The sequence below is a fragment of the Papilio xuthus genome, unplaced genomic scaffold (assembly GCF_000836235.2).
Source record: "Papilio xuthus unplaced genomic scaffold, Pxut_1.1 DF827777.1, whole genome shotgun sequence".
NCBI lineage: Eukaryota > Metazoa > Arthropoda > Insecta > Lepidoptera > Papilionidae > Papilio > Papilio xuthus.
Window position 1 is genome coordinate 2501904 of NW_013530872.1, and position 22712 is coordinate 2524615.

Sequence of the window (22712 nt, forward strand, 5' to 3'; positions counted from 1 at the left end):
AGTAACCTTACGTTTGCTTACAATTGAGCTTCTTCTGAATCTTATGAATTCATTAAAATTTTCAGTCATATAAAATAATAACTAAATGCTGAGGGTTTAGAAATGAACACTCAATTACAAGATTTTTCATACTAAATCTACACTGAGGCTCCCCCTAAATTGACACTGTGAACAGCATCTTCATACCTTAGCTAAGACAAGATTAGACAAAATTAAATATTGGTCGTCGTTTAAGAAACTTAAAGTAGAATAATTACTCCTGCCTGGTTTCTAATGAAAGTTCTGTCGTAATTTTCATTTCAAACATCGAAGATCGTCTAACAAGAAAAACCCGCTATAGTAATAAAGTAAAAGATGATATATGTTATCATAGGTGATTAAAGCTCAATGAATATGATTCACTAAAACTAGGCAAATGGATTACGCATTTTAACACGCATGCGTCATTGAGGCCACTAATTAAACAAAGCTTCTAGAAAATGGCATATAATTCCTTCTAGAATATAATAACAGATTTATGAACAAAAATGTCAATCATTTTTATTAACATGTAGAAGACGTTGAATTGCAAAATTAATTGTCGTCCATCCAGGTATGAAATAAACTTTAAATATTACCATTTAAATATTATATTTCTGTTATAAAATTGTTTGGTACTATACTACAAATATTTATTTTTGAAGACTTTAGAATTTATTGGACGGAACAATAGAAGTTTAACTGATTTAAGACACGTTTGACATTTCCTTATCGATCTTTCTAATTTGTTATGTGTCAAGAAAAACAAACATAATTCATATTATTTCGTATATTCTAGATAGAATACTGTCACTTAATACAGACAATTAGTAAGCTAAGACATTTTAGGAACCGTTACGTAAATATGTTAAATTGAAACTGGAAACGTTATCTAAAATGACAACGGAAATCATCCGATAACGATCGACCGAGAACAACCAATATAATGTCTAATCGATCAATTAAATTAAACAATACAACAGTAAACATACGTCAGTGTTACATAAGGTTTGTGCGGAGACAGAGTTCTCGGTTACAGCAGAGTAGAGTCGACCTAGAGTGAATTCGGGCTAAGATCGATGGTCACCAGTTGTCTAGATAAGGTGAGATGAGCGATCGCGTACTGATATCGTTATCTGGTGTGGAAGGAATCTTGTCGGGGTGTCGGTAGCGAGGCGGCATTCGCACAGAAGCCTCAGCAGGCAGCACGCGCCATCCTTGGGGCTGCATCGACTCGTGCGCCGATACATTCGCGGTATAGCACGCGCATCTCCCCAGTGTCGCTCGCAGGTCGACGATGCTACAACGATAGTTGTCGCAAACAACCGACGCGTATATCGGACTATTATTTATTAGTGAAAGAGTGAATTCGTTCTAATCAACATGGGTAAGTAACTTTTTACGATACTATATACTTGTACATATTTTTACTTTGAATCCATTCATGTAACCACAATAGTAATTAACACAGTTTATATTGGGGTTAATACACGTAAATTCCCAGTCGCATACTAATGTAGTTTTTGATTATCTTTATGCAATATTTTATATTAAATAAAAGGCACTATCACATTCCCTATATGATATACTGAGTTTTCTGTTCGATTCCGAGATGGCCTGTAGTTTTTGTGTGACAACGCTATAATTTTGCCTTAAATTAGCCCGAAAATGTCATCTTCTTATGTATTTTCGAAGTTTTCGATGCATAAGATGTCTAATTTGTTAGATCATTGATTAAGTGGTGCGTCACATTTTAACTAATACAACGAGGAATGGCGAACGGAGGACAAATAAAATTTACTTACACTAAAAATTATAAGTGACACGCTTGTCTGTCATGACACAATTGACTGGTGGCATTTCAAAGCCTTACTGACAAAGTTGAGATAAAGTCGAAGGCAAACCGAATGCCAATGAGTCGTTCAGTACAAGTTAATTTTGACTAACAGTTTTATTCTTAAAATGCATTATTTAGTTCTACTGAAAATTATCAAAAAAAAAATCTTATTTTAATAATTATTCTTTCTCTTGTCACGGTTATGTGAGGGTTGATTGTAGTTAACATGGTTTTTTTATTATTATAAATTTAATGTTACAATTTTAAATATAATCTTTAGGCTTTTACATGACAATAGGTTTTACATTTATCTATTTGCAAAGTTGGCATTTTCGATATTTAATTTTGTAGTAATATCCTATTTCTGCAATAAAACAACTGGGTAAAATATATAAAATAGTACGCTTATATTAAGCGTACTATTTTAAAGTAATAAAATATTCGAAACAAGTTATTTCCAAACCGCAAACTATCTATTAAAATTAATTAAATCACATACTAAAGTAATCAATTTAAATACATAAATAAAAATATTGGTGAAAACAACCGCAATTACAAATATAGATTACTAAAAATAATGATGATTCTAATTATTAAATGTCAGATTATTTAATAACTATCTTATTAATTACTGCTCATTTATAATCAATCAGAGTACATTTAGTATCCATTTTTATTACTAGATATTTAATATAACATTGTGGACTATATTAGACTGTAGATTTAAAAATGAATAATATACCTTAAAAACCTATGATTTTTAAACACATAAATATACTTATAAATATACTTATTTAAGTCCTCACCAAAAACTCGAGCCTTACCTAAATATATTTACGGGTGATTAGGTTAGTCATGTCCCAACATGAATTATGGACTTCTTCGTTGAATTTCTATGCAATTCTTTCATGATGTTTCTCTTCCCCATTTGTGTTAATAAAATAAGTTTTATATCTATAAAATTCCTATTAAATCGAAAGATAAAAAGTTCTAAATAAAATCTTCGATACAGATTTAACAAAGCCAGAAATATTACATAAAATATTTCCCATGACAATGGAGAGCACAGAGAAGGCCTAGTATAAGAACATTGAAGTTAATTAGCCCTTTATAGTAACCAGTGCCGGCGGCTTCAAATGATAAGTCGCAACGAGCCGTCATCGTATCAATTAAAACTGTGTACTAAATACATACGTCTTAATTAATCCTGTGGATTTGTTCACCACGAAATGATTATTAAAGCTCCGTACACATGTTAGAAATAAAAACTTTTTCCTCTATGAAATATGATGCAATTTTTAAACACAAAATACGATATTAAAAAGTAATTTATTTAACTATGTAGCTGTCGCCCTCGACTCCGTCTTCAAGGAATTTAAAAGTTGAAGTAGTAGAGTACGTGTTCTTCCAGTCTATGTTCTATATATATACATATTTTTTTACTTTTAACAAACATCCATCTATCCAAACGTTCGCATTTATAATATTAGTAAGATATCTACTTACTGTCAAATGGCGTTTAACTTTTCGTTCCAAAGGGTGTTCTATTTTGCCTTTCATCATCATCTTCATCAGCTCACTATACGTCCCCACCGAGGCGCTCGGAGCCTACCCCAAGTTAAGGGTGATTAGGCCATAGTCAACCACACTGGCCCAGTGCGGGTCAGATGTGTGCAGGTTGCATCACGATGTTTTCCTTCACCGTTTTGCCTTTGATCCAAGTTATTTAAGTAAAATGTAAGAAGTAAATTATCAAGATAAACAAATAGGAAATGTAAGACACTTAAAGACACTTACAGTACGTTAGAATTATAAAGTTTTTGCCGCCACTTATTTGAAATATTTATATTTCAAGATTATTCATTGAGTTAACATAAAACACTTATAGATATATAGGCGCCAAGTAATAAAAGTATATTAAAAGTATTTGTTCTATAATCTTTTTGAATACAACTTTGAAGTTAGTAAGTTTCGCTTAAATAGTTTACGACTTGATAGAAATATAAAAATGTCAAAATTATAATATATATAAATTTGGATTCCATTTACAGTCTTTATGAATAAAAATAATACTTATGATTTTTATTGTTTATATAAACACAGAATATGAGATGTGTTTGGTGAACTCTGTTACTTTATATCATTTCTCTTTAATTATCCTGTTTATGATAGACTATTAAGTAAAAATTATTTTCCTTTCGAACTATGCAACGCATTCAATATGTTCAAATTGAAAACATCAGCATGGCAGCCAAAAATACTTTTATTTTATTATTAAATACTCTTATTCTACGACTATATATCTACATATTTACATTAATAATACTCAAACTCTATTCGCGACATTTTGTTGTCAAAACTTCCCGCGCCATTTTTTTTATCTTTATTTTGGAATAGGTACACAATTCATCACTCAACACAATCAGCCATGATTTAATCATTCAATAATAAATAATTTAATGGTTATTCGTAACAACCAGCCCTCGTACGTTAAGGAAAATGAAATGATCAACATGTAACCTAAACAATTCGCAAATGACCGCCATAAAAGGACACGACTCAAGGGCTACCGGCAAATGTGTGGTACGAAATTACTTTTATTTTGATAAATATTATTAGGTTTAGTTATCACATTTGTTGTTACTCTAGTACATCGTATACGGGTGCAACCTTCGATAGTAGACAAAGTTGACATTAGCATAAAAATTTTGTACTCACCATCAGGTCGTAACAAATATTTTTTTCAAGTTACAACTGAATTTGATTGCGTATTACTCTAGATCAGTGGTTCCCAAACTTATTTTGTCTACTGCCCACTTTGAGAATATTTTTTTTAGCGCCCCCATATTTTCACATATTTAAAAACCACTATAACTTCCAATTTATTAATTAATTATTGTGACCTATATATGTATATTAACGGAGAAGTCTAAACGAAACTTTTACTATAACCCGCAACTTGACCTGCAGCGCCCACAAGGGGGCGTTATTGCCCACTTTGGGAAAAACTGCTCTAGATCTGCGTTAGAAGTGGCTCACAATTATAATGAGATTTCAGCTACGAGTAACTTCCTAATAATTTTTCATAAATAAATCGATTACACAAACGAATGAGCATCGAAATCGTACGCGTTTTCACATTAAAATATCGAGTTAATATTTCGTAACATTCGTATATGTATGATCGAATATAGCGATCACTAACTGTCGTCTGTCTGCCAAAATTGGACGTAATATATTTTACTCAATGTCACTAATACACTCAATGTGCCTCTTAACCCTATCCATATTTGAAAATGTGAATAGAGCTATACAAACCCTTTTGTGCCTTGTCCTCAAAGTTCGTAGTTTATGTAGTAAAAACATACTATTTATAACAATGATAATTTAGACCTAATTTTGCCATTTCCACAGGAAAGTATGGAGAAACCGAATTAACACGTTTTACTTTATTTATTAAATGGAAATTCTTTACTTTTGTGCAGAAGAAATTTCCATCTGCAATAAAATGGTCATTGTAAAACTGCTCAATTAAATAATCACAAAAATCGTGCTTGAATTTTCATCTGAATTTAATATCCTATAATTAATTTCTAGTGAAACAATTATAGAACTACACTAGACCTAGAAATAAAGATAGATAAGTAGATTAACAATATTTATGACGGTAAAACCCTTCATCAGAATTGATTAGTCAGAGCGATGTTTCAGTAAATAACGCTACCACTATTGTCACTCTGAGATAACATGATGTGTACTTAAATACAACAGTTTACCAACATCGTACCGTTAATTATAAATCATAGTCGTGATAACCCAAGTAGTTTCGGGGACGACCTTGAAGACCTTAAAGACATCATACTAATATTATAAATGAGAATGTTTGGATGGATGTTTGTGTGAAGGTATCTCCAGAACAGCTGAACGAATCTCGGTGAAATTTGGCATACATATAGAACATAGTCTGGAAGAACACATAGGCTAATAATTATTATTTTTTTAATATCGCGCGGACGGAGCTGCGGTCGACAGCTAGTCAAACATAAAACAGCGGTTAATGGATTGTTTCATTCTATTTATTGATGATTCCAAATCACCAAACCACTGGTTGTAAGAACAGCAATAGGCTTAACAGGATAATATTAAAATTAAATTAGGCTTTAAGAAAATCGCAAAATTTTAGCTTAAAGTACCCCAATTATTAACTAATTTTATCCTTCATTCGCTATCTACTGTCCTGCCAAATTGTGGAAGTTCAATCATTGGTAATGTAACTCGCAGTAGAACGTAGTTCTCGTGATGTTTACCACCATTTGGTTTGTTCTCTCATATAATAATAATAACATCCAAGTCACAAATCCTAGTACTTCAGTAACATGCACTAAAGATACTATTAAAGATAATTCGATTCCGTTATATTTATCACGAGTCGTATTAGACGGCTTACTTCTGTTACGGAGCTTCACCACTTCATATTCTGGACAATATAAATTGACGTTATCACTTCTTAGTTCTAATTCAAGTATTTACTTTCAAAACTTGACAATTTTGTTATCAAAACACTTGAGTAGGCGGTACAGACAAAGATTCGAAATTTGTAAGCCCAATGTTAAACGTAAAACGTAGTTATTGTTTCATCAAGGTCACTTAAAATTGCATTGCATAAATGAAGTTAGATGTCACTTCGTTATTTTAGCGAAATCAGGTTGCCATTTGTTTGATTTGTTTTATTGTTTGCCACCTTCTACTAAGTGACAAGTAATTCGTACTCTTATATTAAGACCTACAACACGTCGGTTTTACGTTTTTATCGTATTAACATTACGAAAGTATAGCATTTAACATTGAATTTGACATTTGACGAAAAAAAGCAATGCACAAATTAACACAGTAACTAATATTATAAATGCGAATGTTTAGATGAATAGATGGTTTAAAGGTATCAACAGAACGGATCTCGCTGAAATTTGGCATAGATGTAGAACATAGTCTGGAAAAACACATAGGCTATTTATTAAGTTCTTTTTAATTCGGCAGAGTCGCGGGCGACAGCTACTTTCACATAAATTTGTTTAATAATAAAAATAATATATTCTATTTTAATCTTAGAAGTTTGATATATCTTTAAATATTAAAATCTATTTCTATAAATAATCCTGTCTTATCAATTTAAATGACGGTACTTAGTAATTTTCTAGCGTTATAAATACACTACAAAGATGAGGGTAGTTTGTCCTTGAGTGGATACGACATAATTATTATGGCGCCGTCATAAATTCCAATATTTTCTATTTATATTCGATTTTTAATTAATTTTAAATTAAATAGCAATTTAGTTTTTTGTGAGAATAGTATGTAAGGAGTTTTAGATAAATTTCGTAAATAAATTGTGTTGTGAATCTATTATAATGAAGAACGGATGAATGATCGCAGTGCGTACATTTTGTTATAAACAGTTTTAAGAAAATGTTTAACAAACTATTGATTATGCAAGGTTTTATTTGTGTCGTTTCTTATTATTATCGTTTTATCTTCGAGTTTTGATTATTATTTCACTTTTATTCATTTAATTTAAGACAACAAAATACTCGTTCATACAAAAACACTTATAACCTACATTTAGAACAAAAAGTAAATAAAATCTTTTTGAGATATTTGTTTAATTACGATTTAAAACAATTGATTTTTGGCGGAATTATAATCAGTACATAAATAGAAGTTGACAACTATTTTGAAAACAAAATTTATTGTTTCGCCGTAAACAGGAAAAAAAATTCTTAAAAAAATAATCTTAGGATAAAATATTTGATATGTCATTAACTTTGTTTGCAGGTTTAGATTTCTTGGAACATGGAGCAGATTTCGAAGCTGCAATTTCAGCCACTGGTGAGTTATTTTTAGCATATTTTTAAAAAACAAAAACATTATTCATTAAAACAATTGAATGTTGGTTTACAAATAGAATCTTAACGTGTTCTAAATTTATGTGACGAAGTTTCATTATGAATGTTGTTACTTTCTTTGCTTTTTCATGGAGTAATCACAATATGTTTTTTTGTATATCTGGGTAGTTAAGGCACTCGGTTAGAGTATAAATGGACTGTCTCATCGTGTAAATTTTATTTGGATCATCTTATATATAATATTCTCGTATCACAATTTTCGTTCCCATACTCCTCCGAAACGGCTTGACCGATTCTCATGAAATTTTGTGAGCATATTGAGTAGGTCTGAGAATTGGCCAAGATCTATTTTTAATCCCGCGCGAACGGAGTCGCGGGCGACAGCTAGTCTAAATATAAGTTTGTTTTCAGGTTTTGGCCGTTTCCACTTCTGTTTATTGGCGATCACAGGGCTTATTTACGCGAACACCGCTATTGGTATTACTATAATATCTTTCGTGCTGCCGGCGGCGACATGCGACTTCCGGATGACTTCCTCCGATAAAGGATGGCTGACTGCAGCTCCTATGTTAGGTAAGATCTCTCTACTCCTGCTTTAATAGGGAGTTTACGAAGGTTTTTGTCTTCCTTTTCCTGTCAACTGTCATTTACTTAAATTTGAGATAAACTTTTGTTTAAAAATACTTAGAATGGGGTTCATAGGGTTTCAAATGATTTAATCCAAAACATTTTTTCTGTGGTCATTTGTAGTAGTATAATTACAAGTTATCCTTAACTTACGTGATCTTGAAATTGATGTTCCTACAATTCGAATAAATATTATTGCAAAAGGAAAAATAGATATGAAAATAAGTATTAATTTTAAAATTGAATAACTTACCTTTTTTTTAGTCAGCTCAAGTTATGAATTGAGACAGTCAATCAATCTGCATAAATTAATAAAGTGATCAAATATTGTTCAACGTTTTATCTTATTAATAGCCTTGTACATGTTGTGTTATAATGACTCAAAGACCACAATTAAAACGATTATGGAACTTCCGGAAAGGATTACATCTCCACAGCTGCATTGTTAATAGATTAACGACTGTTTAATTATTAAGAGTATACTAAGGTTTACTCGAGTCATCATCATCAGCTTTATATGACTCCACTGAGGGGCACGAAGCCTACCCTAAGTTAAGTGTGACTAGGCCATAGTCAAACACGCTGGCCTAGTGCGTTTGGCTGCTTGACTTCATACATATCTTTGAATTTCTTCGCAGACATGTTGAGGTTGTATCACGTTGTTGTCCTTCACCGTAAACATGTACATATGTCAATTGCAAAACACATGGTGGGATTCGGTCCAAAGACCTGCAGATTACAAGTCTAAAGCTTAAACCCCTAAATCAAGGATGTTCTTTTCGTATTATATGATTTCGCTCTTTCATAGTTTGAGTGTTCATAGTTATTGATTTTTTTTTAAATTTAGGTATGGTGATCGGGTCATACTTCTGGGGTTGCTTAGCTGACACCAAGGGTCGTAAATTGGTGTTGGTGTCAACGCTCCTGATCGATGGTTTCGTCGGCATCCTCTCATCTTTTGTCCAGATTTTACCAATCTTCATGGCTTGCAGATTTGTCAACGGTTTCTCGTAAGTATAAATATATAATTCGAATGACACTAAAATATGACGATGAATCAATAATTGACGAAATAACAGTAAAATTGTCGTAGATTTATTTTAAGAATAAGAGATAATTTAAGTTTTCTACGAACGCTGCACCACTGGGAACCCAAAGAAGTGTTTCAAACCATCTGAAATTACTTATCAGAACATTGAAGTTAGATCGAAATTTTCATTTGCTTTCTCAATTATAAATGCTGCACAAACCTGAATTAATAGCGGTGACAATGAAGAACGCAAATATATTTTAATTACATAACTAGTACAAAAGTTTAACGCGTATCTTAAATTGTAAAATAAATAATTGAAAAAAAAAATTATTCAAACACAAAAAAATCTTTATTTTTTAATAAAACAAAAATTTGGCGGGCAATGTCACCGGTATCTAGTGATGTCAACACGTGACATTACACACAGATAACGTCTAACATGCTACTTAAAGCTGTCAACGTGTGACAACTGTATCTAAAAGGTAAAAATATCTTTTTACACTGTGACAAACAATCGAGCTATGAAAAAATGTATTGTTTCTTAGTTAATGTATTGCATTGCATTATACTCTTATGATTAAATGCTGACGTTGATTTGTTTGTTATTTTTAAGCATCACTGCCTTGAGCTATTTCGATGTAATTTTAAATTAAACATTTTATATAAATAAAACAAAAATAGATTGTGTACTTGAATGTATATAAATACGATTGCACAAAAATGTACATTTATATGAAACGATACTTAATTAACTGAAATTACATATTCGTATACATAACAGCGTTAGTGTAGACTATGATAAATAAACCTAAGACCTTTATGTAACACACTAAATACGTTAAGAACAAATATTAAAGTCTGAACATCCTATGAATTCTGAAAATTTTCTTTTACAGTATTGCCGGCGCTATGGGTATCTGCTTCCCGTACTTAGGAGAATTCCAACAGACCAAATACAGAGAGAAGATTCTCTGCTGGATGGAAATGTTCTGGACTCTGGGTGTCATTCTACTTCCACGTAAGAGTCTACATCTATAAACTTTTATCTTTAAAATGTAACCATGCAATTTCAACTGCCATTAGTTTAAAGTACGGTCAACAAAACAAAAGGCCATTCAAGTACAGACTATTATAATGAGTTATTTCAACGAGAAGATTTATAATATCTTCTGTGAAATAATTCACCATGATTTCATATTAATTTACAAAGTTAATCTGAATTCTTTGAGCATAACAAAAATACAATTTCCTTTATTAAACTAGATATAGTAAGTTTGAATTATGTAACGTTGTATTTACTCTGTTTTGCGGTAGTCTCTGACTGTAAATTGAGGAATGAAATATTAAACAGGATGTTGATTAGAGGTATTTTAACTATTTGTACTTTACGTAGTGTTCGCGTGGGCCATCATCCCGATTCAAGGCATCCGTATCGAGAGTGGCAGTTTCTCGTACGACTCCTGGAACTGGTTCGTGGCGGCGTGCGCGGTGCCGTCCCTAATGCTAGGATTCTGGTTGCTTACCTTCCCTGAGAGTCCCAAGTTTATGATGGAGTGCGGCGACTATGATGACGCGCTTGCCTGCCTTAAGAGTATCTACCGACAGAACACCGGCGATGATCCTGACAACTATCCGGTAATATACTCTAATCTCTCCGCTAAGATATTAGAAAACGTCAATACAATTAATTTACCAAAAGCCAGAGCCACATTGGTTCACTCGATTTATTTTGAAATAATGTTTTGATACTTCAACATCTATACATACTTTTTTTGTACCTACAGTAACCCTACATCAATCTATACCATAATACTAACCTCCTAACCTTCACTAAGCAACAACGTTATTCTTTTTTACAGATCAAAAGTCTCAAGGAAAAAGTGCGAACAATTTCTGTAGCATCACAGAACTCTCAGAAATCTGTGCGAAGTCTGAGCATGCGCAAACCTAAAGACCTGAAAAGGTTGTTCGGTGAGATCTGGGTACAGACCAAAGCTCTATGTCGACCACCCTACCTCAAGTATACGATCCTCACTTGCCTCATTCAGTTTGGCTTAACTACTAGGTAAGAATTTCTTTTTCTTTTATCAAAAAGTTGTTTGTATTCAGTGCCGACGTTAGACTACCACACGGTTGAGTGACTGCCCAGGCGTTGGACAGAAAAGGGCGTCATAGGAACCTAGCTCAAATCTAGTGGACATAAAACCGTTACAGTTGATATTATAAAAACAACTCTTGTTATAAATTAGGTGTTTATCAGTGTAATGTCATCAGTATGCATCACTGTATTTATAACTTTTGATAATATTTCTGAATATAATTGCGAAGACAAAACAAAATTTCCAAACGTATCTAAAGCGAATTGCAAACAATAAATTGCGCCTTTACAATGATAAATATTGTTGTCACAATATAAATAACTAGGTAAATATTTACAACACAAACATTTTACAAAATTATCTATTCCAGCTACTACACATTGATGATCTGGTTCCCCGAGTTGTTCAATCGTTACGAGGAGTTCGAACACCGATTCCCCAACACTTCGGCGTCAGTGTGCGACGTCTCCGGCATTGTGGTAGACGAGGCAGCCGCTGACCCCTTTGACTGCGAAAAGATCATCGACCAGAGTGTCTACATGCACACCCTTATTGTCGGTCTAGCCTGCATCCCTACTTCACTCTGGCTGCCTCTCTGCGTCCACAAACTTGGAGCCAAGTTCTTCCTTAGTAAGTCGTTATACCAAATTGTTAGATCTCTTTTCCACTAAGCGCTAAGTAGCGGAAATAGTTTATGACATGATTATGTTGAAATATTATGATGAAATCATTCATATCTCACATGACTTTGTTAGTTTATTCTAAATGTAAAGACAATGATCGTGCCAATATACCGGGAAAAGATTTATTCATTTTAATATTATGCAGTATCTACTTAAAATTGTTAGGTAACAAAGTACCAACATGATTAAATTAAAAGAGGTTTTATTTTTTCCTAAACGTCGCATTATATCTATAGCTTAGTTAGTAATCATGTTTTGTTGCAGTTTTCAGTTTGGGCGTGGCTGCACTGGTGACATTCGGCCTATACTTCGTGCAGAACTCTATTCAGAACCTGGTGCTGTCTTGCATCTTTGAGGCGCTCACCTCGCTCGCCATCAGTCTTGTCTTCTGCGTCCTCGTCGACCTCTTCCCTACAAATCTTAGGTATGGGTTTAACCTTCACAACTTTATAAAACGAAATGAACGGACTAGCACGCTAGTTTACTTATTTATGTAAAGATCGATCGGAATGTCACTCGACGTTCATTCACCAAAATTCGGTTCAGCCATTTAAACTAGCTGACTAACTAGCCACAAGGAAATTGACACATTTACCAGCATCACCCCGCGAAACTTATTATTTTCCTGCATGAACTATATCTATGGTAATTTCTTCACGAGACTAATAAAATAATTTAATATAATTAGGGTAATGGCGGCCGCACTCTCCCTGACGGCGGGTCGAGGCGGCGGTCTGATCGGTAACCTGTCTTTCGGCTACCTCATCGACATCAACTGCATAGTGCCAATTGTCGTCTTCTCAGCATTCCTACTTAGTAAGTATACCGACCAGATTTAATTTTGTTTGAAATAACTTTTACTGGCCAATTAAAGTGCCATCTACCCTAATTCCTGGTTTACATAATCCCAGCACAATAGGGACTGTCACTTAAAATTAGAGCTAGTATACAACGGGCATAATATAATACGAAGCGGCGCCAATGAGCCGAAACAGTCCATGCCAGCTATACTTTCCTACTGTACTGGCATAATGTAAACCGGGCTTTGTCATTTTCCTCGTATAAATTAACAAATAAACTTCACTTTTAACTTTTGAACTCAATGAATTCTTATATTCTACAAGTGGAGGGTCTAAAATAACTATAATAATCTGCTATTCTAACTATTAAAGAGAAAAAAATGTGTATTACTCGTATATGTACTAAATAAGATTTACTCTTCCAGTTGCTGCCATACTGTGCTTCTTCTTGCCAAAGACAGGTCAAGAAGCGCTGGATTAAACAAGACATGTGTCTGAACATTAGATAGTGCAATTAGACTTTCAGCTAAGTGTTACGATCACACGTGATCTTACAGGATGTAAATATTGAGAACTAAGTAATGTTATTTATTGTCCAAATCTATTTATTATACAGTGCTGAGTGAGGCTCGTCAGGATGAGGCAACGCGGTTACAATATATTGCTATTCAAAATGTATATCTTATTTTGATAAGATTGAATTTGCAGTATTTTAAGTTTGACTGTGTGCCATTAAATTATTGTTATTAATAAAGGTTACTTCACCTTATTTAAATCTATTGTTTCATTTAGCAATTTACCTTAATTAAACTAGCTGTTATCCGCGACTCCGTCCGTGTGGAATTAAAAAAAAACTTAATTAGCAATCAATGTGTTCGTCCAGATTATGTTATTTCTATATCTATGCCAAATTTCAGCGAGATACATGCAGCCCTTCACCAGAAGTTCCAACTTTTTAACAAACATCCATCCATCTAAACATTCGCTTTTCTAATATTAGTAATCTATATATATAAAAGAAAGTTATGTTAGTTACACTATTTATAACTCAAGAACGGCTTTACAGATATGGCTGAAAATTGGTGAGGAGGTAGCTTAGAGCCAGGAGACGGACATAGGATACTATTTATTCATTTTTTTTCGAATTTATGTCTTGAAGCTTTTTGTTCAACTTATCTATATATTAAGTTTTTTGATATATCCACGCGGACGGAGTCGCGGGCGACTGCTAGTTACGGTATAAAAGTTTACTATAATTAAAATGCAATTTAATTAATTATAAATTAGAGATACAAATGCCTTTGATAAAAAAGTTTATTTTTAAATATATATTATTGATAACATAAAAAATTATTAATAGTGTTAACCCCTTTTTCTAGTATTCTTTTGTAAAGTAAAAAATAAGGTTTTATAACGAAGTATTAAACTTAATTGATTCACAAATACATACTAATAATATGCTTGAAGTATATTAAACAATTATGTACGAATATTTTAAACAAGAAGATTTTTAAAGCATTTGGTTTACGAAATAAATTTTATAAATAAAATCTTATCACATCAAGATCCAACATTTACGAAGCTTACAACTCTTATTTCATCTAAACAATGTAAGTTTATCTTTATATTGATACAGGTTAAGGTCCAAATTCCTATAAAAGTAATAAAAGCTACGATTTTAATAATAAATAATGGCAATTTAATTTAAAAAATAAAATTTCATGTAGGTATAAACTCAAAATTATCACGATACACCTATTCTAAAAAAATTAACACGTTGAGCGCCACGCGTATTTGTAAGACAATCCCGTACAGGCCACGAGCGCTGCTTAAACGCACTGGTATTAAAAGGCCGGTGTTTCCGATCGCAGTACAAATTCCGTAAAACCGTCAAAAACTTGTGTAATTCCGCAAAATAGTGTAAAATTTTATAGTTCTCATGTTACACGCTGTCAGCCACCGCTGGTTGTCGCGACCTAAACATAATATCTAGTGTCAGCCACCGATGGCTGACGTGGCGCTCAACGTGTTAATATAATAGTGTTTGAATACACAAAATAAAAATATAAATAAAAAAAAAATTGCATTACCGAGTCAAAAAAAAACGCTCAGCATCTCATAAGAAAAGTAACACTAAGTGATGGAACTGTAAGTGTAAAAGCACAGGACATAGCTGTTTACTCTTTTAATTTGCTTAGTGTTTATTTAAGTTAAGAGATTGACATCAAACTTATCATACAAGTTCGTACATGTTGTGTTTTTATCCTCTGCTAATGGTCAAAGGTGTTCGTTTTAAAACTGCCAGTGTTCATGTTTCCGCTAATTGAAAGTTGAAAGTTAAACCGAGTTTAATGCCTGTATCAAGTTAAAGGTAAGACTTACTTAACAATCTATCAGCGTGACGTTTGCGCGGCACTTGGCACTTGAGGCAGACCAAACTCATCCACAGGCACTCCATCCTTGTTGCGAATACTGTCAGCTCCCGGTTCCTTGTCTGGTGCAGCTGGAGCTTTGACCACATCATCCAAATATGATGAGTCATCGTCTAATGCGATTTCATCACCTGAAAGGAGAAATTTCAAGTATGGATTCAGTTTGAAACTACAATTTAAGTATATAAAAATATTAAACTATAAGTAAAGTACATAAACTGTATACTTTGCAATATATTACACAGTTTTATTTACAATAAGACTGGGTTTCAATTTAGGCGGAATTAACTACTAGCTAAAATAATAAAAAAAATATTATCACTACAGTACATCAATAATATGTAAAATATTTTTTACTGTAATTGAGTGTCAAACAAAGAAACTTAAATTAATTCTCAGCTTTGTCTGGCACATAGGCAGCAGTGTTAAGTCAATCTTTTGGTAAGACATATGTAACAAAGAAAGATAAATACCAAGTGCATCAAGCTCTGCGGCTAATTCATCATCATCAATCTCTGGCACTCCATACTGCCGTCCCAAAGCATCCTGCACTTCATCCGCTTGGTCCAACATGTCCGCCAACTCATCATTGACATCCTATAACATACAATAAATTCATATCAGATCTTGGTTCTGTAAAATCTCTCCTGGAGATTGTCAGCACCATAGGGATTGCTGGCTATTCATTGTAAAGCTAGGTTAACTGAAGTGATCCATGTTCTACCCTCGCATAAAATATGCAACAGTCAATTAGAGAAACCATAGCCCCTACTGCTATTTTATTTCTAGAAAAATTTGATTACACCATTGATATATTGTAGAAATCATACTAACCTCAATGGTGTCAATATTTATCTTTTTGAATTCCTTCTTCATCTGGTTGACGCCATCTTTCATAGCCGCTATAGTAGTGTGTGTATCCTTTAGGGTTTGTGTGGCATAATTTGCCTGTTCCATGTTAAATGACTGGTTTCTAAGGTTCTCTAGTTGTTGTTCATACCTATAAGTTTTTTTTGGACATTTGAATAATATTTTGTTAGCAATAACATATAAAAAGACCCAAACAACAGGTACAACAAACAATGGAAGACTGAACTTATAGCTTCGTTAGAATTATGCTCTTTACATTAACTTACATTTTTTTCTGTTTCAAAACTCTCATGGCTTTTTGCTTTACGTTATTTTTTGCAGGGCCTTCTCGCATCTTCGCCATTTGATCTTTGTATTTTCTTAACTCGGTTTCCAACTTTTGGACCTTCTGCTCAATATTATCAGCTCGACTATCCACCTGAAAAATTGAAACATTATTGTGCCTAACATGTATGATGAATCATTCAAACAAAAACGCAATATTATCACCAGCCACTTACATTAGTAATACAGTCTGCTATACTAGGGCCTGGTTCTTTAGGTTTTCCTCTTCCGAAGATTCTATTCATTTTCGTAATATAGCTTTCTGATAAGATTAAATTTACAAATACAGAATAATCACAGTATCCACCTTCTCAGATATTTCTTGTTTTTTTACAATTATTGACAACCATAGACAACAGCAGTCTTCCTCTTGTCTCTGGTCAAAACATGTTAACGATAATAAAGAACTGTCAAAACAAATAAACTACACAAGAAATCCGAAATCTGAATTAATTCTTCACCTTATTTGTTAATAATTATTTGTTAAAAACGTAAGCAATTTCCTAAACTGATTTGACAATAATGTCGAAAACGTGGAGATAAATATGGTTCAAAATACTTATCCAGATGATATAAGAATTTCTAATTAATTTCTAATTTTATTCCATGGAAGATGGGTCGGGTGCTGGTATGGGATGCAACCTGTTCAGACACGCTGGCCCCTTCCCATCTACATGGAACCAACAACAGAGCGGGTGCGGCTTGTGAAGCGGCTGAAAATGCAAAAGCATGCAAATACAGGGGTCTAGGCTCCGAATATCATTTTGTCCCATTCGGCGTCGAGACCCTTGGTCCGTGGGGTCCTAGCGCTTTAAGACTTTTTAAGGACATTTCCAAAAAATTAATCGACATCACAGGGGACCGAAGAGCTGGCAGCTACCTCGGTCAAAGAATTAGTTTAGCTGTACAGAGGGGGAACGCTGCCAGTATCTTCGGGACCTTGCCTAAAGGGACTCCTTTTATTAACATATTTTAGTTAATTATTCGGTTTTTTTTTTAAATTTTATTTTATATCATAGATTTAAGAGTTTATGTATTATAAGTATATATATGTATTAGGATGTAAATAATTAATAAAAATTTCTAATTACACTCGACGATGACGTTTATGGTGACATAAAATTATAGATTGTGTCAGTTTTGACATTGACAAGTTGATAATTCTTTTCAACCGCCTGGTTGATCGTCTTTTAAAAACAAATTTTAATTATTAGTATCTTATGTATTTATTTGCAACGGTTTTCAACAACTTAAATTACCAAACAATTAATTTTTAGCATTGAAATTTCTTTGTTTTTATTAACTTGTCAAAATGTCAACAAACGGCGTTTTATGTAAGGTGTGTGAATTTATTTTAAACCTTATAGAATCTGAATAGATGAATAATATCTGAAAAAAAAATGCTTGATAGAATATTCTTGTACTTCCAGTAAAAACATCGGAACCGAGATTGTATCTAAAAGTATAATTAATAGTTTTAAAATAGTCGTTAAAATCTTTACACCAGTCTAATCAAAAACAATTATTTGAAAGGTTTTACCAACCAAAACGCCTTTATGTAATAGCAAATATTTCCTAAACAATTTACAGCAACTCATCAAATTCAATAGTTTTTTTATTCACTTTACATATTTAGCTTTCAGTTAGTTGTTTTATTCATCCATTTCTCTGTAATCATCCATCCATCCATTATTTTTATCCATTCCTTCGTATTTCAATTTAATACATTAAATTTACCATTTTGAAACCATTGTAGATCATCTATAATCATGATTTTTAGGTGAAAAAGCTAAGTAATATCTTAATTACACAGCGCAGTTCTTGTGAATGTCTAAATAAAGTTATGAAAACCCAATGGGATATATCACAAGTCATGGGCTGCAATGGCAAGAATCTAGTTAAATATGGTGTACTGGTATTGAACAGACCAATTTTACAAAAAACTGATTTTATGAAAACATTCTGGAATAATGGTAAGTTTTGTTAACATTTTTTTTCAATTTTCTGTACTGTAACAGTTTAGAAAAGAGATGTACTAAAACTTTTTTTTATAATATTTCTCAGTAAATATAACAGTTTGCCATAATATGTATTTTTTTCCATAACTTTTGATTGTATTACTGCAATATTTTGCTTTAAGTTTCCAATGGCAAAATCCATGTGTAAAATATATTTATCTTCAAGAAAAGAAACATAAATAAAAATTAATACAGGTTGAAACTCATTTGCATAGTTATCATACTGTGTTACTTATTTTTTTTAATTTGGCGCTGTTACTGGCGACAGTTATTAATTTATAAATGTCAATAAAATGTCCTCAGTTTAGTCTATTTTTTCAGCTAGCGTAAGAATAACTGTTGATGGTGGGACATGTCAGTGGGATAACTTTTTAAAACTACTACCAGAAAAAGAGCAACAATCAATTCAGTTGCCAGATCTTGTTACTGGTGACTTTGATTCAATAACAGATGAAATATTACAGAAATATAAAAAGAAAGGTTGTAAGGTGAAATTTAGCCATTTTTATTAACATATTACCCTATACTAAACAATAGCTGTCATTCTCAGTATATTTAGTTGCAAGCAAAAATGTCATTTAAAATGAGGTTAATTTTTTAATTTTTTTTTTTGGCTTAGATTTTGTCTAGTGTTTTGGAACATATAGGGACAAGTCTGCGTTCTTTTTTATTTATATGGATTAATCATTAGTTTGGTATTTATGTGTTGATGATAACTAAATAATGTTTAACATATTATACAAATTCATATCTTTATATAAACACAGTACTAAATTTTTTATTTTTACTTGGTTTGAATAATATAAAAACAGAGGTCACTATAAGTAAATATCTTAGCAATGGCACTGAAGGTTAATTATTAATTTTATAACCAATGTTTTTGCAAAGAATTGAATATGACTAAAATTTATTGACATTGATTGAGTGTTGGTGGCTCAGAAGTCAAGCACTTGACTTGAAATCTGCAGGTCCTGGGTTCGAATCCCGTCATGCACCAATGGATTTTTCGATTTACATATGTACATTTATCCGACATACTTACGGTGAAGGAAAACATCTAGATGCAACTTGCACATATCTAAGAAGAAATTCACAGATATTTGTGAAGTCAACCAACCCGCACTGGGCCAGCGTGGTTGACTAAGGCCTAATCACTTTTAACTTAGTGTAGGCTCCGAGCCCCTTGGTGGGGAAGTAAAGTGAGCTGATAAATAAAACATTCATTATACATAAGGTGTGTAATTTATTTCTTTTAACTTTTAGATCATACATACACCAGATCAAGACCATACAGATTTTACAAAAGCTTTAATGGAATTAAATAAATACTGCACTGAATATAAAACTGAGGTATGTACAATTTAATAGTGTCAAGTGTTAAAAATAATATATATTTTTAAAACATTCAATGAATTCATGCGCTTATGATTTTCTTACATGAAATGTGTTAATATATATTTTTCATCATTTTTTTTTATATCAAAAAGTGGCAAACGAGCGAGCGGCCACCTGAAATAGCTGAAATAGCGAAGTGACCGTTGCCCATAGACATACGCAATTGCATATGCGTTGCCTACCTTTAATCGATGGAGGAGATGATGCACAGAAAGTAAATATCTTCCCTTTCCATGTATCCTCTCATCCGGAAAGTCCACTTCCTCTTCGCATCCTTTCCTTATAAGTAAAAGGGTGGAAAGGGAAAGAGGACTAAATTAGGCCTCCGGGACGCACACTCATCAGATGAAACGCGGAATTGCTTCCACTTCACGCCTGTCTTCTGTGTGGTTGTATGCAACATTCATATCCTGTTTGAATTATTTGCTTAATATTTTAATCTTATTAACCTGTCAGGGTTGTGTGTTAAAAATATACATTCCATGAATACATGCACATTCAATACTACTTTTTATCATGGAACATTTATAACTTTTTTGAATTATTTACTTTAATTTTTAATCACATTAATCTGTCTCTTCCAGATAAAGCATGCAGTCGCAATAGCCCAAGCTTCAGGAAGGATTGACCAAATATTAGGGAATGTACAGACATTGTATCTAGCAAAGTTGAATTTGTTACCTACAACTAAAGTTTATATAATGTCCGATGATTCGATATCCTGGTTGTTGTTCCCCGGAGAACATATAATATTTATACCTGAAGAGACAAGGAAACATAAAAGATCTTGGTGTTCGTTAGTGCCCATGGGAGAAATCTGTGATAGTGTCACAACAAGTGGCCTCAAATGGAATTTAGGTATGTGCTAGGTGCTCATATTTTTTAACGCACATTATCTGTGCAACATTGTATGCTTTTTATGTCTGTTTTAATTTTAATATTCATAATTTGACATAATAGGCCATTTTTAATATAATTTTCATGTAATTTTGTATTATTATCTATTGTAATTAATTGCTTAAATTAAATATATTTAATTACGTTAGTAATTTTTTCTACATAATAATCTTTATGTAATCAAACCTAGATAAGCTAGACAACAAGGGTCTGTGATATTTTCTCGCTTATAGATTTTTCTCACAATCTCTGGTTTCTCGCTTATAGAGATTGTCCATCGGAAGAATTATCTCGCTTATCCAGGTTGGGCTGTGTAGCATTCGTTGCGTTATATTTGGCTCGTTCACGTTCCGACACGTGTTGCCGGTCCAAAGGTCTGACATCGGCTGTCCCCTCTCTTCGAAATGTACTTATGGCGTGTACGATCGAGACAAACAACACTACGTCCTGTAACCATAATTTATTCATAAATATATAAAGCTGTTTGGATATGGTATATCTGAGTTTAACTATACAATGAGATGATAATATAATTTCCAGAAAACACAAGACTAAAGTTTGGTGAACTAGTGAGTACTTCAAATGCATTCGACGGCTCAGAGAAGGTAATGGTTAAATGCAGTCACACAATTCTCTGGTCGATGAAAATGCCCGGCATATTATGTAAGTATTGGTATTTATTTCATATGACAATAATTACTGTCGATCTTGGTTAATCGAGAAAGCTGGTCTCTACGGACCACCTCCATAATAAACTCTGGAAACCAAAAGAAAAATATAGCGTATTATCTCGCGTATATTTTAGTAATTGTCTTATTGCTTGCTAGTATTATAAAATTGAATGTTTGGATGGATGGATGTATGTTAGAAGGTATCTCTAGAACGGCTGCATAAATCTCGCTGATATTTGGCATACTTGTAGAACATAATAGTTTGAAAGAACACATAGGCTAATAATTAGTTTTTTTTTATTATGCCATGCGGACGGAGTCGCGGGTGACAGCTAGTAAATAATAAAAACGTTTTTTGGATTACATTTTCTTAAACGAATAACAATATTAATAGAAAATAAGTAGAGATTGCCAACTTGCAATAGATTCATAACTTTTTTATGTTATAAAATAATTTTATCATAAAAATTGGGAAAAGCGCCACCTAGTGAAGATTTGGAAACTTTTAAAATCAAAATTTAATTTTCTTTTTCAGGTTGACAAATACATACGGGGAATGTAGAGAAGTTGATTAGATGAATTTATTTCTGGAAATAATATACTAAATTGTTTTTTTTTATTTTCTATAAGTTCTGTTAAATTGTCTGATTTATAACACTCATTGTTGTGTTAGTTTTATACAAACGAAATCATTACCAATTTTTTAATATATTAATAGAAATAAAAGTAATGAAAAATGATAAAACTTTTGTGATTGTTAACCTGACTTATTTCAGTCCACTGTAATTTTTTTCCTTTAGATACTGCCAAAGTAGAAAACATTAAATATTTTCTGCTTTTAGTATAATTTTTAGTATGTATTATTAGTGCATTTTTTATTGTTTTCAAATGTCCCTCTTTTCTCTTGAATATGCAGCAATTACTGAAGAATATTCAAGACAAAATAGAAAAGGTTTAACTTTTAAAACGCCGTAAGTGAATTAAAGACTAAACTTTTTTTTAAAAAACATCTCTTGATACCAATATCAAGAGATGTTTTTTAAAATCTAGAAGTAAATTCCAATTAGTTTATTTGGGTTATTAGGTTTATTACTTATGTGCTGAT

General features: G+C 32.5%; 3 protein-coding genes across 3 annotated transcripts; 2 read left to right on the forward strand and 1 right to left on the reverse strand.

The window, feature by feature from the left end:
* The first annotated feature begins 1170 nt into the window (after positions 1–1170).
* Positions 1171–13775, forward strand: LOC106115974 (synaptic vesicle glycoprotein 2C). Its single transcript, XM_013309665.1, has 11 exons — positions 1171–1405; positions 7688–7741; positions 8170–8331; positions 9233–9395; positions 10315–10436; positions 10812–11053; positions 11278–11483; positions 11888–12147; positions 12465–12624; positions 12889–13016; positions 13426–13775. Exons 1-11 carry the CDS (start codon positions 1402–1404, stop codon positions 13479–13481), a joined length of 1557 nt encoding a protein of 518 aa, XP_013165119.1. The 5' UTR covers positions 1171–1401; the 3' UTR covers positions 13482–13775.
* Positions 13776–14462: 687 nt separating this feature from the next.
* Vps60 (vacuolar protein sorting 60) lies at positions 14463–16952 on the reverse strand. Its single transcript, XM_013309034.1, has 5 exons — positions 16803–16952; positions 16569–16720; positions 16267–16432; positions 15906–16029; positions 14463–15563 (listed from the first exon to the last, which is right to left on the reverse strand). The coding sequence occupies exons 1-5, from the start codon at positions 16869–16871 to the stop codon at positions 15394–15396; spliced, it is 681 nt and encodes a 226-aa protein (XP_013164488.1). The 5' UTR covers positions 16872–16952; the 3' UTR covers positions 14463–15393.
* Positions 16953–17877: 925 nt separating this feature from the next.
* LOC106115671 (thiamin pyrophosphokinase 1) lies at positions 17878–22267 on the forward strand. Its single transcript, XM_013309121.1, has 7 exons — positions 17878–17965; positions 18407–18599; positions 18966–19132; positions 19908–19994; positions 20624–20897; positions 21477–21599; positions 22143–22267. Exons 1-7 carry the CDS (start codon positions 17939–17941, stop codon positions 22145–22147), a joined length of 876 nt encoding a protein of 291 aa, XP_013164575.1. The 5' UTR covers positions 17878–17938; the 3' UTR covers positions 22148–22267.
* Positions 22268–22712: the final 445 nt, after the last annotated feature.